General features: G+C 41.2%; 1 protein-coding gene across 1 annotated transcript in view; it reads left to right on the top strand.

The window, feature by feature from the left end:
• Positions 1-19,507, top strand: part of PLXDC2 (plexin domain containing 2) — a 467,547-nt gene that overhangs the window by 306,918 nt on the left and 141,122 nt on the right. The window contains exons 6-7 of the mRNA XM_019508320.1: positions 2,933-3,051; positions 16,488-16,587. Coding sequence (XP_019363865.1) covers positions 2,933-3,051; positions 16,488-16,587 — 219 coding nt within the window. The remainder of the gene's footprint in view (positions 1-2,932; positions 3,052-16,487; positions 16,588-19,507) is intronic.

Genomic DNA, 19,507 nt, shown 5'->3' with positions numbered 1-19,507 from the left:
TTTAAAGGTGGGGTCGGGCAGTTGTTTCAAGTTGTGGACAGAAAATCAGTGTAAAAAAGTAGCAGACCGATCATGGTAGCCCCTAAACCCAATCCAGTATATAATTCCTCTGAAAAATCAAGGGTGAAACTCTACCAGTGTTGGTGTGATCTCTTGGGACACATCCCCACAAGTGTTCAGGTGTGGTTTGTGGTACCTCAGACCTATTTGAGGCACCACAAACTGCACGTGGTACATGTGGACTCATTCACCATGCTGCTAATTAGCAGTGTGCCGGGAGGGCGTTATACCAGGATATCCCAGTGTCAAAAAAAAATGCTAAAAAAACCCACGTGGCATACATAGCAGCAGCAGGCACCGCCAGAAACTAGAGCCTGGCCAGCCAGAGCTACGCTGGCTGCCAATCGCTTTCCGAGCAGCCAGATTGCCGCCAGTGCTGCCCCAGGAGAGCTACAGGACTCCTGGTAGGTTGCTGGGCCCAACACAGGTGCTGGCTCCAGCCTCTGCTACCCCACCCAGGACAGTTTGACCCCTGCCAACCCTGCATGCAGGGGTATGCACAGTGGCAAAAAGCAGTAACACTCCCTGCGTATGGAGATGCATCCTCTGTGTGCATCACTGACTAGCTGTTTGATAGTAGCAGTCAGGTGATTATCTTCTTCTTTGCCCTATACTGGCAAGATGCAGTAGTAGTCACTGACTGCATGCAGCTGCACCAGGTTACCTGTTTGTCTGTCCCGTCTCAATCCTGGTGTAATTTACCTTAAGATACAAAATCAAGGTAAAGACAATTTGATTCTGTCCAAGTCTTTAAAGCACACGTTTCTCCTCAGGAGAAGCCAACTGTAAGCAGGTCACTAACCAACTTTATGAAGGCCACTCACCTAGCTCTTTCCTTGTTCAGGAATTTCCAACATTCGGCAATCTTATCCCTGCAGTAAACAAAATATACAACAAAAGAAGCGACCATGCACACCAACAAACAACGCTTCACCAAACCTGTTCTCTCTGTTCAGATCTTGAGAGGGGCAACCCAGGCTCTGTGCTTCTCCCTTAGCACCACAGACTTATCTCCTCCACTGCACTGTGCTCCTGGAGATATTAACCCTCTTTGGTGTTTAAGCCCTCTGCCTTCATTTAGTAGCCATCAGTTGCAGCTTGTTCCCAGCCTTCCAGCCAGGCAGACTATTTACTGCCGATCACTTGCTACTGGGCTTCAGCCCCCTGAAGGCTGAGAACTTCCTTACATCAGCACTTCTCTGAGTGTGAAGTTCTGTCAACTGCCATATTCATTTTGACTGTGGATATGATCCTTTACTCTAAATGAAAAGAAGCGAAACAAGTTGCACATCATTAGCTGCCTCCTCCTGTTTTGTCCTTTGTTGTACTCTGAAAATAAATTAATAATTTTCAAAACAGCTCTGTACTTGATATAGGCAGAATTTAATGATTTATCTAAGTATCACTGCTGCTGCTACTTCATATGGAACTTAGCCTTGCAAAGAGCTCTCCAATGGGTCCTGAGAAAGCAGGGAAATGCCACAGAGGCTGCAAACATCCTGGTACCAGAAGTCTGGGATGAATGTGCATCAGGAGATGCACCATCTCACTGATTATAGAGTGTTTTTGCTTGTGTTTATCAGGGTGAAAATGACTCCTGAAAGGGGAAAAATACTTTTAAAATTAAAATTATAAATACATCATTGTTACAATTCAAAGCAATCTGGTTAATAACTTAAAAGTATCTTATGTGCATGCATACTCATTACAGTCTGTGAGGAATATTGTTGCATAAGTATGCTACTGAAAATGCACTTGGAAATGGTAGGGTGGACTTATTTCAGTAAACTGCATCAAAGATGTGCATGTTCATAGTTTCCTAACTCCCACCACTAAAAAACTGGAATGTAAGCTTTCACACTGAAGATTGATGACCAGGATACTTGAAGGATTCATCAAAATATATCCAGATGGAAGCACATTGACCCACCCTGAGGCATCCTCAGAGTAGTCCCATAAGAGATGGAAATCAAGCATTGTGAATCAAAGCACACAATTCCCATTTATGTTAGAGAAAGATGTACACTGGAAGAAGGATATAGTCCCAAATATGAGAGATATTTTCAGTAAATACTGTTTTGATTATGACTTTCTCAGCCTAGCTCCCTGAATGGGTTTTCTAACATTCAGTATCAAACATATTTTAAAGCATGCAGCTCACTTGGGGGTATGTTTTTAGTGTGGTGGATGGGGATTGAGCGAAAAGCTTCAATGAATATTAATAAGCCTCTTGCAGCTAACGCTGTACCCACTAGGCTTAACATTTACCCTGTCTGTAGCTTTAATTGAGACTATGTAGTTAATATTTATTGCCAACACCTTATATTTTTCAGTCTTTGGAATCTCAGTGAAAGCTTATATTAGGTAGAAAATATAATTATAGATATATTATATTTATGTAAAAGGAATGGGGGAGACAGAATGCCCCAAGTAATCACTTTTAGAAGACCAGTAATTCTATTAACACGCCAGTGTTCAGAGGCATTGTTCTAAAACAAATGAATAGTCTTACAGTGTAGATGAAAGAGCAAGATTTGACTTGGAACACTGGTTTCTGTTCTTGACAATTGTTACAAACTTACTGTACAGCTTGAGATAAGCCACTAACCTCTCTTGCCTCAGTTTATCTATATGTGAAATTAAGGTAGTTAATTACAGACCTGTGATATTTACCTTGAAAGACAGTATGTTGCTCAGCTAGTGTTTATTGTAGTTGTGGTGCTTTAAGATTTTGGGTTCAAAGATGCTCTATAGAGGCCAAGTATTTTTATTTAATATAAACTTATGAATTGACTTCTGGATAACAACTAGTTATTATTTTTCTCATGTTTTTCTTTCTCTTGCCTCTCTGTTCCCACTCTGGGATTCACAGGGACAGCACTGGTTGTCCAGTGGGATCATGTACATCTCCAGGATAATTACAGCATGGGCAGTTTCACTTTTCAGGCTACACTTCTCAATGATGGACGAATCATTTTTGGATATAAAGAAGTAAGTTACATCTAACAACTATCATTTAAATAGTTGAATCACTTCATAATCCCATAGTTGCTGTATGTCAGGAACCACTGTATAATAGTTACTTTGGTTACTTGAAAGTTCAAATGTATAAATTTACTTTCACAGTTCATTACTCCTAAGATCTGCTTGCTGAAATTTACATCCCTTTGAAAGGCTGGTATTCATGTATGTGGCTTGACTATCAGTCTGTGAATTTCTTTTGATACTTTTTGGATGTTGTTATAAGTATTGACTATTTATGAATTGCTAGTAGAGGTTGGGAGATGGGGTCTACTTTTTTGGATTTGTTTGTCCAAAGACATTTCTTATGCTTCAAAAGTAGGAAATAACTATAGTATCTTGCTCTTAGCTCTGTGAGCAGTTTTCAGTTTATTTGCAGGTAAGATTAGTCAGATTGCAATCAAATTGTGTACCCCCATAGAAGAGTGGTATCAGAGTCATTCTTCTTCATTTTGTCTAGCTGTATTCTTTGAGCCTCCCAGAAGTGTCAGGTCTTTAGAGTTATGACTGCCACTTTGACTTTCTTACTGGCAAAAACCAGCCATTTTAAGCCAGTTTCACTCAGATAAGCTTTCCTACTTTGTTAGTAATTGACAGTGACCAATATGGTTCCGTTTTTTTCATAAAACTTAACATGAAGGTTACAATCTTTCCTTCTGAATGTGATTTTTTTCCCTATTCTCTGATAGAAGAAGTATAGCCCAGTGGTAGAATCCAGAGCCAAAGTTTCAAGAGATTTGAGTTCAATTTTATGCCTGTCACAGGTACCCTGAGCAACTTGAGAGAAGCTCCTGATTTCTCTAAAACAACAGTAATCTCCTACATTACGTAAGAATGTGCAGGGGACTTCAATACTGTGTTTATGGGTACCAAATTTACCTAAGACAGATAAATGCCCTTGAACCTGAAGACCAGATTACTACAACACATTAATAAACTATATTTTAAGATTACTGAATCCTCAGGAGGTGCAGAATATGCATGCATGCTTACTTAGCCATGTTTCTCACAGAGAACATGCTGGATGTATTATCTGCTCTGGCTTTCAGTTAACTTCTGCATGTCACTGAAGATCCAGGCTTTGACCTATAAAAATGTAGATTGTTGACTTTAGGTTTGGAGCAGACTTTCCCATGGTGATACAATAGGGCTAAGTTTGATTTTGATGCTACAAACTTGGTTGTTGAGGTCTGCAGGAAGATTAAAGCCTTCAGAGGCTGGATAAGTGGAGAGAACAGCAGCCACATTTGGAATTTTAAGATGTATTTTACTAAACTGCAGTTTATATTTATACTTTGAATTTGAGAGAGGCATTTCATAAAGTAAAATAGTGACTTTTTAAGGGCAATGATTGTAGTGTTGGTGTTTTGATCTTTTTATTATTTACAACACCTGCATAAAGTGTATTTGGAACAGGGAACATTTTACATCCATTTTGCACAAATATAAGTGATATGCAAGGTCTCAGGCAACAGAGAATTATGTTGACGTGTGGTTACTTAGAGTCACTTAGGACTGAAAGGAACCTCCTATTTAATAGAGTCCAGACCCTTGCTTTTGCAAGCAATCATGGCATGTAATCCTATCTGTACACTTATCAAGTTCCATTTTACAACTAGTTAAGTTGCTTGCTTTTCTAGTTCTACTGGAAAGCTGTTCCAGAACCTTGCTGATTGTGGTTAGAAACCTAATTAAAGTTCTTTTTAAGAGACTTAAGCTGTGGAAGTGTCATTTATTTAAGTGTGATGGATTTGTGTTTTCCACAGTATCCAGCACTGCTGTACTAATAAATTCCACTACAAAGTCTAACTATGCTAAGCTGTTAGCTACAGTTTCTGGAATGATTAAATACCCAGTTGACAGGTACTTTAGAAATCTTGCAAAAAGAGTATTTTAAAAAAGAGTTTTAAAAGAATGCAAAGATAGTAACATAAATATGATCTATAAATGGTTAACCAGACACCTTTTGAAATGCTTCCAAATGCCTGAACTATAGTATGTCACCTTGAATTGTCAGGAGCAAAATTTGGCAGATCCTATAATATTGTTGCATAGGCTCTAGTCTTTAACTACAGTATGCCTTACTTCATTAAAAATGATGCAATCCCTTATATTTTACATTGAACTGATAAGCATTAAAAAAATGTCCAATCATTGACAAGAAACATTCTGCCTGAGAAGACTCAAAAACTTATAAATTAACACTTGACAATCTGGTGCTTGTGCATATGTCTAGGAATTAAATTATTTGTCAATGGTGTACCAACTTCATTGCTTTCTGAAGATCCTCTTATGGAACCTTCATTCATGTTGTTGAGTCATCTTGTAAATAGTCTCATTAACTTCTATGAGACTACTTGTGTAAGAAAACAGTTGCACAAACAGATCCCAGATCTTCTACCTTATCTTCTTAGTGCCATTTCATATTAATATTGCAAAAGAGACAATGTATAGCAAGGCCCAGTGTTTTTCATCATGCTGTCCTTGAAATTTCTCAAACTGAAGTACTAATGTTATATACGTGGCAAACAAGTTTCCATATAATACTAGGAAACATCCCACAGTAGCTATTTGTTAGAGACTGAGAGTTGACTTCTACTGGAATCCAGCTTTAAATCAACTCTGCACACATCAAGCAGAGAGAGGTAGTTAGCTGTGTTAGTTTGAATTCAGGCAGAAGGCAGGATAAAGGTACCTTATAAACAAATTGAATCAGAAATGCATAAACTTTCATGAGCCTGGACTCATTTCATCAGATGCTGTGAAAGGACATGCACAGAACAGTTTATCGAATAATCTATTTGAGTGGTACAGAGTCAATAGCATACAGGCTGTTTGATCAACTACTCTGTGCATGTCCAATACCAGCATCTGATGAAGTGATGGGCCCTTGGGCTCATGAAAACTTATGGATCTCTGATTTAGTTAATCTGTAAGGTGCATCTCCACCCTGCCTTCAACACACATAGGCCATATCCAAGTGAGCGTGGTCATGGGATGTGTGGCATCACAGACACACCTGTGGCGCCACATACCACACATTCAATTGTTCTCCGCAGTGCCAGGGAGAAATGCGGAGGGTTTTTTGACCCCTGGATATCAAAAAAGTGGAGTGACGCATGTGGTAGCAGCGTGTGCTGCCCAAAGCCAGAGCCTGGCCGACCAGAGACTCACTCCACTGTGGGCCAGACTCTGCATGGCAGGATTGCCACTGCTGCAGCCCCAGGAGGCCCCAGGACCCCAAGTAAGGCTGCTGGGGCCAGTCCAGTGCTGGTCCCAGTCTGCCCAACCCCACCCAGGATAACTTGCCACACGCCAGAGCGTGTGTGCCACAGGCATTTCCGGGGACAACTAGCAGCGGCACAAGGTGCGCCACCACTAGTTGTCCCCAGGGAACCAAACATCCACACATGTCTGGACGTGGCCCTGAAGGCAGTTTTCATCTCTAGTTTTCATATTTTATTTCAGGACTTTTCACCTCATGTCCATTTATTCAAACAATTTCAGTTTCCATTTTCATTGCTTTCCTTATGTCACCCTGGCCCCAAGAAGGCCCACCAACCCCATAAATACTGTGAAGTTTTATTGGGGCCAAATCCTGGTCTGGCTTAGCCAGGCTCCAGAGAACTGCTGTATATCAGTCTTACGTATTCCATTTGTTTGGTTAAAGATAGTCTAGAACAGGGGATCTCAATCCCCGGGTTGCAGCCTGGCCAATCCTTTGGCCACTGTGGGTCAGATGCCGGTCTGCAGCATGGTTGGCTGCCAGACTGGAAGTGGCTATGGACCAGCAAACCCCATCCCCCCAGGGCTGGGTGGAGAGGTGGCAGCTCCTTCCACAGGGCCCATGGCAGTGCAGGGTTTTCCCCCACACCCCCCAGGCAGTGGGGGTATCCTTACCTGTCTTCCAGCAGGAAATTTCAGCTGCAGTTGGCTGTGACTGCTGGGCTGTAGTATGCCACTTTCGGGCTGCAGCTTTTTAGGAACCCCTGGTCTAGAATGTATGGCTTTCCTTCAAAATCCAAAGGAAGTTCTCAACTCAAAAAAGTTAAAAGCAGTACTTAGTCCAGAAGAGAAAGGTAGATTTGCATGAAACTCCCCGAGGTCTAGCTCCTTTTTCATTTTTATGTACCTCAGTGACATTTATACAGAGTTTGGATTTTGTTTGCACTTGCATAGCTGTAGTACTTCTGTGTTTCTCTTTTGAAAAAGCTCCAAACCTCCAGGGCAGATAGAATTGACCAGACATGTATGTAATCCCAGGTAACACATCTACTACATTTTAGCCTGGTGATTAGGGTACTTGAACAGGGTGCAGGAAGCCCTCTCTCACCAAAGGGATTTTGAATCTTCATCTCCCACTTTTCCAGTAAAATGCTCTAACCACCACATCATAGGTTGGGCATTGCTCAGAGTGCCCTACAACTCTTTTCATGAAGCTAGTCCCCTGGGCAGCCAGGACTAGATGATATGTGGGGCCAGGAAAAGGAGATCAAGCCCATGTGAGGGTGGCTTAGTGAGACTGATACTGCCTTAGAGAAGAGGGAGCCTTGGGATCTGATCACTAAACACTTAATGGCTTTAGTGCACCTAGCATCTAACGTTCACTGGACACCAACAACAGTGACATAATATCTGCCCTGTGTGGGTAGAGGCGGGGAACAAAGTAGAAGGGTGGCAGGGTTTGAGGCCTTGTAGCAGAGTTTTTCAAACTTAATAGCTGTTTTAAATTGACTATATGATTTGGGCTCATGTTTGGTCCAGTTTTTCCAATTTTAATAGATACTTTGACTATCATCACGGCTTATCTATCATTTTGATACTCCTTTTAATTGTTATATCAGCACTGATTTACAGAAAAATATAAACGAACCTTTTGTAAGCCAGTTACAGGCTCCTGTGTATTACCTATTCTTTTGAGGAGAGAAAGTAGCAAAGTTTTAAAGTAAGCTCTCAATATATTAGTTTGTTTACAGTGTACACCTTTTCCTGTTAACACCACTTTCCTAGCACTTAATCTTATTCAAAACCATATTGAAGGTATATTATGTTACAGAACTAATTCATATTTCACTAATGAATGTTTAAGCAATGGCCTAATACTCAGGAAATACTGTAGTAATAATTGCATTTTACCAATGAAAGGTAGTAATAGAGGCTGTTATCTGTAGGCGTATGTTCTCAGGCATCTTTTAAAAATGAATGCCTTCTTCTATAGTGAATCTCATAGGAGGTCAGCTCTCAAAGCTGTTTATTAAAGAAAACAACTTTTATCTACATTTCTTTTATAAGTGCCTAAAATTAATGTCCCTTCAGTGTTTATGTTTCTCTGTTTAATTAATACATGGCCAGTGCAGATGGGCCAAGGGTACCATTGGCCCTTTTAATGGTTTAAACCGTTTCTCTAAATTTAATTGACTTAGTCTGTCTCTACTCATTTAAATAGTCATAGCTTCAATCATGGCTTTGTTCATGTTGTCATCACCCAAAAACTATTATAAAAGTTGAAACATTTGCTGAAATTGCAAAATTTCTGAAATTTGAAAATAATTTTAAAAGAGAGAAAGATTCGGATTCAGTTCAGATTTTCACTTTTGTTGAAAATAACTTAACTGCAAATAAAATTCATGCCTATGTTTCTCAACTGTATTAGAATAATATACAAATATAAGTAATTCAAATAGTAATTAAGACAAATAGAGCCATTGGAGAAAAATGTACTCTTCACAGGAAATTTTATATTGTTTGGCATACCTTCTTTGAGCTCACAAAAACCTTCAACTGTCAACCAAGAAGCACTGTGTGGATCCTTCTGAAGTATGGATGCCCACCAAAATTTGTCACCTTTCTTTCCCTGCTCCATGACAGTATGGCAAGCAGTGGTTCTCAGTAATGTATCTCTTTGAGGTTAAGATGGGAGTTAAGCAAGTCTGCGTCATTGCTCCATCACTTTTTGATTTTTCATACCACAACACTACCTCTGACCACTAACAAGCTTCCAGTTGGAATAGATCTAAACTACCAAATGGATGGAAAGCTGTTTAGTATCAGCAGACTCTGAGCCAAAACCAAAATCACCCTGTTATGATGCTGTAGTGTGTGGTCATTTGAAGTAGACCTTCAGACAATTTTTGAGCCAAAACCAAAAACACCCTGAACTCAATCATTGAGCTCCAGTATACTTATGATGCTATAGTGTGTGCACATTCGAAGTAGACCTTCAGACAATTTTTGAGGTCTTTATCGAGACACACAAGAAAATGGGACTGACACATAACATTCAGAAGACTAAGGTCCTGCATCAACAAGCTCCTTAATGAGCAGACCCCAGCTCAGGTAATTCAGATTCATGGTGAGAATCCTGTTAAATATCTCCCTTACCTCAGAAGCCATCTCTCACAGAAGGCTGACATCAATGAAGAAATCCAACATTGCCTCAAATGTGCATGTGCAGCTTTCTGATGCCTGAAAAAATGGGTGTTCAAAAATTGCAATATCACATCTGAAACGAGGTTTATGGTTTATCAATAGGGCTGTGCAAAGCTTTGGTCCCTGATTCAGTTTGGTAGAGATTTGGCTGGATTCAGTGACCAAATCTCCAGATCTGAATTGAATCAAAGAACCCTTTAATCTCTCTGAATTGAATTGGAACCCTCCAAATCAATTTGGAGAGTTTCAGAAAGATTTGGTGATTCAGACATAAATACAGCTTTAAATGTTTTTTTCTACATGCCTCTAGGTGCAGGCAGCTCATGAATGCTGAGATGCTGGGGTGGATGAAGCATCCCACAGAAGCATGGGGGTGCTTCCCAGCATGCTCAGCAGCAGACATGAAGCACTTCCGGTCCACTTCCGGGTCTGCCAGAGAGTACGCAGGTGGGCCCCTGTGCTCTCCTGGCTTGGTGACTGGTGCCTCCCGGGCCTAGGGGGGCACCCAGGATCCCCCCCACAGCCAGTCACCAAGCTGGAGGGGTATGGGGGGCCCTCCAGCATGCTCCCCAGTGGACCTGAAAGTACTTCCGGTCCACTTCCAGGTTCACCACTGAGCACATGGGGTGGGGGGGGGTACGCTTCTGTGGGATGCTCCATCTGCCCCAGTATCGTAGTGTTCATGAGCCATGCCTGGTACCTCGAGGTACATAGAAAAAACATTGAAAGCTGTGTCGATGGCCAAATCACTGATTCTCCAAAACAGCATTGAATCTTCCGATTCAGATTCGGCCAAATCGAATCAGGGACAGTGATCTGTCAAATCACTGTCTCTGATTTGGGCTGTATCTGAATTGAATAGGGCCCGTTTTGCACAGCCCTATTTATCAAGCCATTGTGATCCCTAATTTACTGTAGAAAGCTGAGATGTGGACAATGTACAGAAGACACCTCAAGTCACTGGCATGAATGCCATGTGCCCCTGGAGGCTGGCGGGGCACAGCGAGCTCCCGCAGGTGGTGGCAGCGCTGTCAGCTGTGGAACAATGATGGCGGTGAGCAGTGAGCTCCTACAGGCAGCAACAGCAGTGGCAGCCAGCAGCAATTGGAGACTGTCCGCAGATGCTGTCAGTGGTGTCAGCAGCAGAGGTGTGGGGCGGGGGTGAGCAGCAACTGCCTGCAGGCACCACCGGCAGTGTCGGTGGTGCCTTTATGCAGGGGGTGCATTCCCAAGGTCAGAGGGTGTGTGTGCACCCATGTGCACCCCCTACGCATTGTCAGTGGTCATTGGACAAGTACCAACAATGCTGCCTGCAGAATATTTTTGAAATCCAGTGGGAAGACAGATGCATCACCATTAGTGTCTTCTCACAGGCAAGTACCATGAACATTGAGGCATTGATCATCCAACATCAATTTTGCTGGGCTGGCCACATCATCTAGATGTCCAACTCCAGGCTTCCAAGGCAAGTTTTATTCTCCAAGCTCAGTCAAGGATGGGATTCAACACCGATAAGTGCAAAGTGACGCACCTGGGGAGGAACAACCGGCACCATACCTACAGGTTGGGGAACTCCCTTCTTGTCAGTGCAGAGGCAGAAAAGGATCTTGGAGTCATCATTGATGCCAAGATGAACATGGGCCAGCAGTGTGGGGGTGCAGTTAGGAAGGCCAACCATACCTTGTCATGCATCCACAGATGCATCTCGAGCAAGTCCAAGGAGGTGATCCTCCCCCTCTATGCGGCACTGGTCAGGCCGCAGCTGGAGTACTGCATCCAGTTCTGGGTGCCGCACTTCAAGAGGGATGTGGACAACATGGAGAGGGTCCAGAGGAAGGCCACTCGCATGATCAGGGGGCAGCAGGGCAGGCCCTATGAGGAGAGGCTATGGGACCTGAACCTGTTCAGCCTCCAGAAGAGAAGGCCGAGGGGGGATCTAGTGGCCTGTTACAAACTAGTCAGGGGGGATCAGCAGGCACTGGGGAAGCCCCTGTTCCCCCGAGCACTGCCAGGAATGGCCAGGAATAACGGTCACAAGCTGGTAGAGGGTAGATTTAGGCTAGATATCAGAAGGCGCTACTTCACGGTCAGGGCGGCTAGGATCTGGAACCAACTTCCAAGAGAAGTGGTGCTGGCTCCTACCCTGGGGGTCTTTAAGAGGAGGTTAGATGAACACCTTGCTGGGGGTCGTTTGACCCCAGTAATCTTTTCTGCCATGGCAAGGGGTCGGACTAGATGATTTACTCAGGTCCCTTCCAACCCTAGAAACTATGAAACTAAGGTATATGCTGAAGAGGAGGACAGAGAAAATGCTTGAAGGGTATTTTCAAAGCCAACTTGAAAAAATGCAACATCAGTATCAACCTGTGGGAGACTGTCGCCCAGGACTGCCCCAAATGGAGGAAGAGTCTGCTGAAAGGATCTCCGTACTTTGAAGCCTTATGATGAGAACAGGAAATGGAAAAGCAGGAGCAGCAGAAACAGTGTGTTATGGACTGAATCAAGAATCGAGAGCCAATCACCCCACATGGAAACACATGCCTAAGTTGCAGCAGGGTCTGTTGACCCTGAGATAGCCTCGTCAGTCATCTTTGCACCCACGTATAAGACAATGTAATGGGCTGCATGCTGGCAGCCAGGATCAGTTAGCTAGCTGACAACAAGCCACCCATGTAAGGGGCCTCAGCTGGCAGGCAATCAACAGTAATGTGGGAAAGTTGACTGGCAGACTAGATATAAAAGGACAGGGAGAGGAAGTGAGAGGAAAGGATGAAGAGGTGGAAATGTTTGCTTGAAGTAGAAGGACTCCTTAAAGAAAGACTACAGGGTGAGAACTAACCTATGCTGGGGAATGTTTATTTTGGATTGTTTTATATTTGCAACTGAGCCCAGTGCTGCAGATTAACTCAGGGCTTTGAATCGTGTATTGCAAATGGCATGTTTTCTAGATCTCATTCTTCATTCTTCAACATTGTCTTCATTAGTCATTATGGCATATAAATGTCCTAAGGATAATGTACTTTTTAGAAAATTAATTCACAATCCGGCCACTTATAAAACAGATTGTTTTAGATTAGCTGAGATGAAGGATAAAATAGCTTTTAGGGGTTTTTTTCTTTAATTGTCCTACAAATATTGTCCCACAATGCTCCTGTCACTCCTTGTTGACAACAGTTATGTCAAAGTCACTAACTGTAATTGAATACTCAGACTGTCTTGGCTATAAAGTACCTATGCTAACTTTCCAAAAGAGAAATGCAATGCAATAGAAAGTGGTTACTATTGCCTATATATGACTGTAGTCATCAATGTCCCATTTCACTTTTTTATTGTAAATGAAAGCTTTTGTGATCTGGTTTTTGCTATTATACAGAGGGCATCCTGGAAGCTTGCTAAGAAAATGTTTAATCTATAAAATGTAATTCATACTAATAGATTCCTAAATACCAAAATATTGTGTTCTTTAAAATAAGTACTTCCCACACAGGAAATATACAATGCGAATATGCATATTTAATAATGCCAGTAGTTTTCCAAAGAAGAAAAGAGGCTTTCCTTTGATTATTCTTTCATATGTACAGCATTTTTAGTTCAACTGCAGCATGCTTTTGTAAGGATAACTGTTTGATTTTGGCCAGGGCTGTCCAACTGATGAACTTGATCTGAGAACATTATTAGAAAAATGTAATTTTATTTAAGCCAGCTTCTTGGCTCTGTGTTTTAGGAGGTTGGCTTCTTTGTCCTTGTAATGCTTTAGTCTCATTATGATGATAAGCACAGGAAAGCAAACATCTGCAGAAAATTTGGTAAAATCTGTGGAAATATTTGTGCTCCAAAGCTTTGTACTTTTTTGCAGAAGGTTTTATTTGTATTTTCCATTCTACTTGGAACCAGTCTTCTATTTTAGTATCAGATAACAGTATATGACACAAAATGAGTCATTCATGTTGTTTATTATATTATGAAACTGAAAGTGCCTTTAAAGCTCTGAACCTTGTTATTTTAAAACAAAAGAAAAACAAGTTGGGAAAATCATACACAAAAGGCCATCACTCCTTGCTAAAAGATGTGAATGTAATCTTGTCCTAATTTCCAAGAAAAGAAACAAATGACTCAAGTTATTCATGTATTCAAAAGAACAAATGATAAGATATTAGACTGAAAATCAAAGAGCCTGATTTTGAAAGAGACCTTGGTTCCATCTTCCTGTTTTGTACTTACCAGTAAAGGTAAGTATTATTTTATGTGTAACCTGACATCACTTATTCTTGAAGCAAATTGTCTCTCTGGTTGCCATTTGACATGCACAAACATAAATAATATCAGTTGAGCCAAGTGAATAAGTTTCTTTTAGACTGGGTGCTGTTTTTGTCTGAGAGAAGAATATCTGTATAACAAAGTTGCTCCAGTTTAGCTAAATTGTTGTAACATTAGGCAAATTATATATGTAACAAGGTCTAAATTAACTCAGTTAAACAAGTGCAAGTTCGCCTGATTATGGAGAGCACATATATTTGAAATCTATTCCTAATTTCTCAAAATTCACATTTTCCCCAGCTTTATGGAATTCCTATTTCCCCAAGTAAACTGGAAAAAATCATATAGCTGAAATCTCATTTTGGCAAAAGGGAAAACTGGGGGGAGGGGAGGGGCAGTAGGCAGTCAAATACTGCAGGTCCTGGATATACTACAAGAGCATTGGTCAGTAGACAGACTGACAGGCAGACAGTGATGTAACAAGCTGGAATTCTCCCTGGCAGGGTACAGACATAACAACTGCATCCCTGTTCAACGATACAGATATAAGCTGTTATGATTCCACCTGAGCCAGCATGGCTGGCAGGGGGGGGCTTCACCCCTACACTGCCTGGCCTGGCTGGCCAGTATACCCCTCAGCCCTACCGCCTGCCAGCAGCCATCTGTCTGGGAATGGGGAGAGCAGAGTCCCCTACCATGCAGGGCTCCCAGCTATGCTGACTCAGGTCTGGACGTGCCAGGTCCATGTAGTGGCAGCCTAGTTCAGAAGTTCAGTAGACCAATCTAATCTAAATCACTTCAGTGTGATATTACATTCATTCAAGTCTGTCTTAGACCAGGTTCTTCCAATTTAAACCAGTCTATGCATGCTAACCTTCTGTACTGTTACAGGTTTAGACTGGTTTTCAGCCACTTATACTGGATTATGTGTAATGTCTGTACCTGGCCTAGATGCCTGGTATTTTCTTTCAGTGACAATACTTTAATTCTATAGTCAAGTAATCTCTTAGTCTTCTGTCTCATAACCTATGTGAATCAAGGCCCTTAGGTCTCTCATAAGCTATTTTCTCCAGCCACTGAATATTCTTTGTGGTTCCTTTTGGTATCCTCCTCACATTTTTAAAAGGTGTTGAAATTTTGGACACCAGAACTGTAAACTGTATGAAATATTGTGGTATTCATCTGATTCATGCTGTATACAGAAGTATAGCAATCCTTTGCTCTTTACTGTCTTGTTGATACCTCCAAAGGTCACGGATGACTACTTTTTGAGATCAGTCACTTAGCTAGTTGTTATCTATTCAGTGTGCGCTTTAGCATACAGATGCTCATAGATTTGGAGTTATTTCAAAAGAGGAATGTTTCAAAAGGGCAGCAAACATAACATTTCATTGGCTACATGTGGACAAGCTGCTACTGTTAAAAAATGTAGGAAGCCTGCACCAACTCAAGTTATAGAGGTTTTGCTACATTTGCATTGTTCCCAGTTTGTCCATATGAAACAATTAAAATGTAATAGCCATTGTTCTTTTGAAATGGCTTCAAATGTATGTGTGTCTGTAACCTTATAGTAGTATAACTAAGGATGCGCAAGCAGGACACTTCTCTTGGTATCAACAGAAGGGGCACAATATTGGTGGCTGCCACCACTGTTAGCCTGATTGCTGCCACTGTGCTGACTACCAAGGCACAAAAACTGCTTGTTACACCTCTGTTGCTTTAATGACACTGTATATTGTATATCTCAGAATATCCCATGGTACTAAGTCACACAACTTACAAAAGTCTAAAACGACTACATTTATACAGTGCCTGCTATTAGCTAAATTTGCAGTCTCTTAAAAAAATGAAATCAGGTTTTCTCAACAAGATCTTTTTAGTATATATTATATCAACTGGTTTTAATTATAATCCTATCCTGTACTTTATCAGTTGTATCCAATTGAACCAGCTTCTTAATTATTTTGCCCAGGACTGATGTTAACCTAATTGTCCTATAGTTGTCTGAGTCTTCCTTCTTATCCTTTTGGGTATTGGTAATTATCTACTTACACCAAGGTTGCAGGTTTGATCCCTCTATGGGGCACAGGACCTTTCCTGCCTCAGGCAGGGGGTTGGACAAGATGACCTCTTGAGGTCCCTTCCAGCCCTACTTCTCTATGATTTCTCTGATTAGCACTCTTTCAGGCATCTGGAATTTCCTCATTATTTCAAGATGAACATCAGCAAGCTAGAGAGCTCCTCAGATATCTCTTTACTCACTCCTCGGTGCCAGTTATCTGGACCTGCTGATTTAAAATAATAAAATTTCGCTTGATAGAGAATTGAATACTGATGGATTGGGAAGGTACTCTGTCGTCCTTCTCATATGGTACAAGCCTATCATTCTATTTCTTTCCAAATAAAGAACAGACACATTTATTGAATACTCTTGCCTCTTCTGTATCATTATTTTTACCATACCCAGGTGATAATATAAATGTTGATAGAGAAGAGGCAAATCATACTGGGATAAAATAAAACTAAAAGCAATTTTTTTCAGGCTGCATTGAAACTTTTTCAGTCATTTTGTATCCTTCTTACAACATGTTTCATTAGAATTTCTGATTTATGTGTTGAGGACCACTATTACATTAATTCAGGTTGTTCTGTTATTTTTAGATGAATTTGTTGATGTAAATTTTACGATTAAATTTGCATCAATCTATTTTGTCTTCCAGATTCCTGTCTCAGTGACACAGATAAGTTCAGCCAACCACCCAGTGAAAGTGGGACTCTCGGATGCGTTTGTGGTGGTGCATAGGATTCAGCAAATTCCCAGTATGTAGAATGTAGTGGTGTGTGTCACTATGGAGGTGGGGAAACCGATTTAAGGAGTTTGCATACAGAGTGATTTAAAAGAACAAGAAATCATTTAGCTAATTCTAGCTTGTTAATTCAAATGTAATTGTATTTGGTTTATAGCTCCTACTCTGGTTTTCTGTTTCATAGTTTCTTGTAAGCTTAAGTAAACTTAAGTAAATAAAATTAAATGGTTAGGCAAATGAAGTAAAATTAAACCATTAACCAATATAATTTTGTTTTTGATAAGATATTCCAATTTAGTTGCTGGAATAAATTTTTTAGTAAAACTGAAGAAGTAACAGAGGATCCCTCTGCACCCAAGTGAAAAAGAGAAAAGTTGTCTAAATGGACAGTCCTTCTTAATGTACACCATATTCTAAATGTCAAATACCTAATACCTTTCAGTGTGGGTGAAAAAAAAGGATTTAGGAATTAACAAGTGTCTTGAGTTCACATAATCTTGTCACCATAACACAGTTAGAATTTTTATTTTCTCTGAGGTTTTATACATTATAAATGGATTTACATAAAATTAAAAATAGTCATCCCCTGTTACTTTATTATGGCTGTTTACATACATGGTCCTTGCTCTTTCAGTTCTAGAGTTGCCTCCTTATGGATTCCAATGCACACTCAGTTTTCCAACTCCTTAGGAAAGTACACGTGTATGTGTGTGTTTGCATCTGCACTTCGAGGCAAATTGCTAGGTTCACCATATGGAAGTCCCATGATAGCAGGCAGTGTTTGGGAGGGAACTGCTTGGCAACCTAAAACTTTCTCTTGTCCTGTGGTCTCACCACAAAGTTCCCACAGTGGGTGCTGCAGAGAGGTGTAAGCCACAGTGAAAACTGTTGTAGACTGAGCTGATTCAACTCATCCCCAAGGCAACCTGTGGAGTAGGCTCATGTGGAAATTAAGGCTGCCTTCATCAGTCAGAATATCCTGTCTATTCCTGCACTTGCAGGGGCAATTGTGAACTAAATCTATCACAATTAAATCTATCACAATGAAAAATGATATCATAAGGAATTGGGCAGAATGTTTTATCAAAACATTTTGATATGTTTTACAAAGATGATTATGTGTTTTTATTCACACTGTACTTTTTATGGTGCAGAGTAGTTAATAACCTCCCAGTTGGAGTAAATAAGGACTACAAGTGCTCCCTGCTTCTTGGGATAAGCCCTAAAGGCTTTATCCAATATCTTTCATGTTGGCTGAACCAGTTCAGTTTATCTGGCTCCAGACTAACAGTGTAAGGGCCAAATTCAATTTGATTTGTTAAGTACCTCAATAGCACCTTAGTGTTTAGTCACTGAAGTTCCAAAGACAGATTTAAATCAGCCCTGCTCCACCACCCACAAAAATCATTAGACACCTTTATTTTCCCTTCAGCTCCCAACATGCTTATATTAAAGCTTCTATGAATGTTTGAAAGTATTGCAGATGGTACTGCCAGATGTACCATGATCCCTAATGTCCCTAATGCTTGTCTGAGCTCTTTTGGAATTCATACTGTTGCTAAACCTTTGGAGAGATGTCTGCCAGTGGATAAAGCTTGAATACGCTTAACTTGCATTGACAGCAGCGAATGCTGCTCAAAAATCACAACAGTGAATAGTTATTCACCTTTGTCCAATATCTTAGTGGTTAGAGCCTTGTCCAGGAAACGGGAGACTTATATTTCCCATGTCCCAGGAGAATGTCCTAACTTTGCCATACTATCAAAGAGGCTCTGTGCCTCTTATTGATGCTAGACCAGTGGACAGCAAAGAGTACCAGGACCAAGGGGTGAGAAAAAAGAAAGCAAAAACCATGATTGTAACTCTAAATTATAGTGTCCCTGCTGCCAGGATTAGTTGCATGTTATAACCAATGACTTTGTATGCTAAAATGCCCCTGGAAGCAGGGATCAGAACCCTAGACTTCCCTCTCCAAAGGGAGTTCTCTTATCACTGGGAGATAACACACACCCTTTTGCTCACTCTCTTTCTGGTACCATGAATCTTGCCTTATTGGCTGCTCAGTTTCAACCCCATCCAGCCTAATTCATCTCCCAGGAAGGGTAAGATGTGGCAAGCCTAAAGAATCATAGAAAATTAGGGTTGGAAGGGACCTCAGGAGGTCATCTAGTCCAACTGCCTGCTCAAAGCAGCACCATCCCCAAGTAGATCATTCCAGCCAGGGCTTTATCGAACCAGGCCTTAAAAACTTCCAAGGATGGAGGTTCAATCACCTTTCTAGGTAACCCACTCCAGTGCTTCACCAGCTTCCTAGTGAGAAAATGTTTATTAACATCCAGCCTAAACTACTGTTGCTGCAACTTGAGACCATTGCTCCTTATTCTGTCATCTACCACAACTGATAACAGCCTAGTTCCATCCTCTTTGGAACCACCCTTCAGATAGTTAAAGGCTGCTATCAAATCAAATCTTCTCTTCTGAAGACTAAATAAGCCCAGTTCTCTCAGCCTGTCCTCAGAAGTCATGTGCCCCATCCCTGAACCACTTTCATTGCTCTATGCTAGACTGTCTCCAACTTGTTTACTACAGCTGTGTGAACCTTCAGTCACTGATTCAATTCAGCAGAGATTTGGCTTGCTTTGGTGGCCAAATCTCTGAATCTGAATTGAATCAGGAGACTCTTTAATCTCTCCACATCGAATTGGAACCCTCCAAATCAATTTGGAAAGAGTTGGCGATTCAGACGAAGGCACAGCTTTAAATGTTTTTTCTGCATACCTCTAGATAGCAGGCAGCTCATGAATGTTGTGATGCTGGGGCAGATGGAGCATCCCACAAAAGCATGGGGGGGTCATAAACATGCTCAGCAGCAGACCTGGAATTGAACCAGAAGTACTTCCAATCCACTTCCGGGTCTGCCAGGGAGTGCACTG

Source organism: Gavialis gangeticus, unplaced genomic scaffold, assembly GCF_001723915.1.
Source record: "Gavialis gangeticus isolate Ggan-Ray unplaced genomic scaffold, GavGan_comp1, whole genome shotgun sequence".
Lineage (NCBI taxonomy): Eukaryota > Metazoa > Chordata > Crocodylia > Gavialidae > Gavialis > Gavialis gangeticus.
This window is presented reverse-complemented; position numbering and strand designations above follow the sequence as displayed.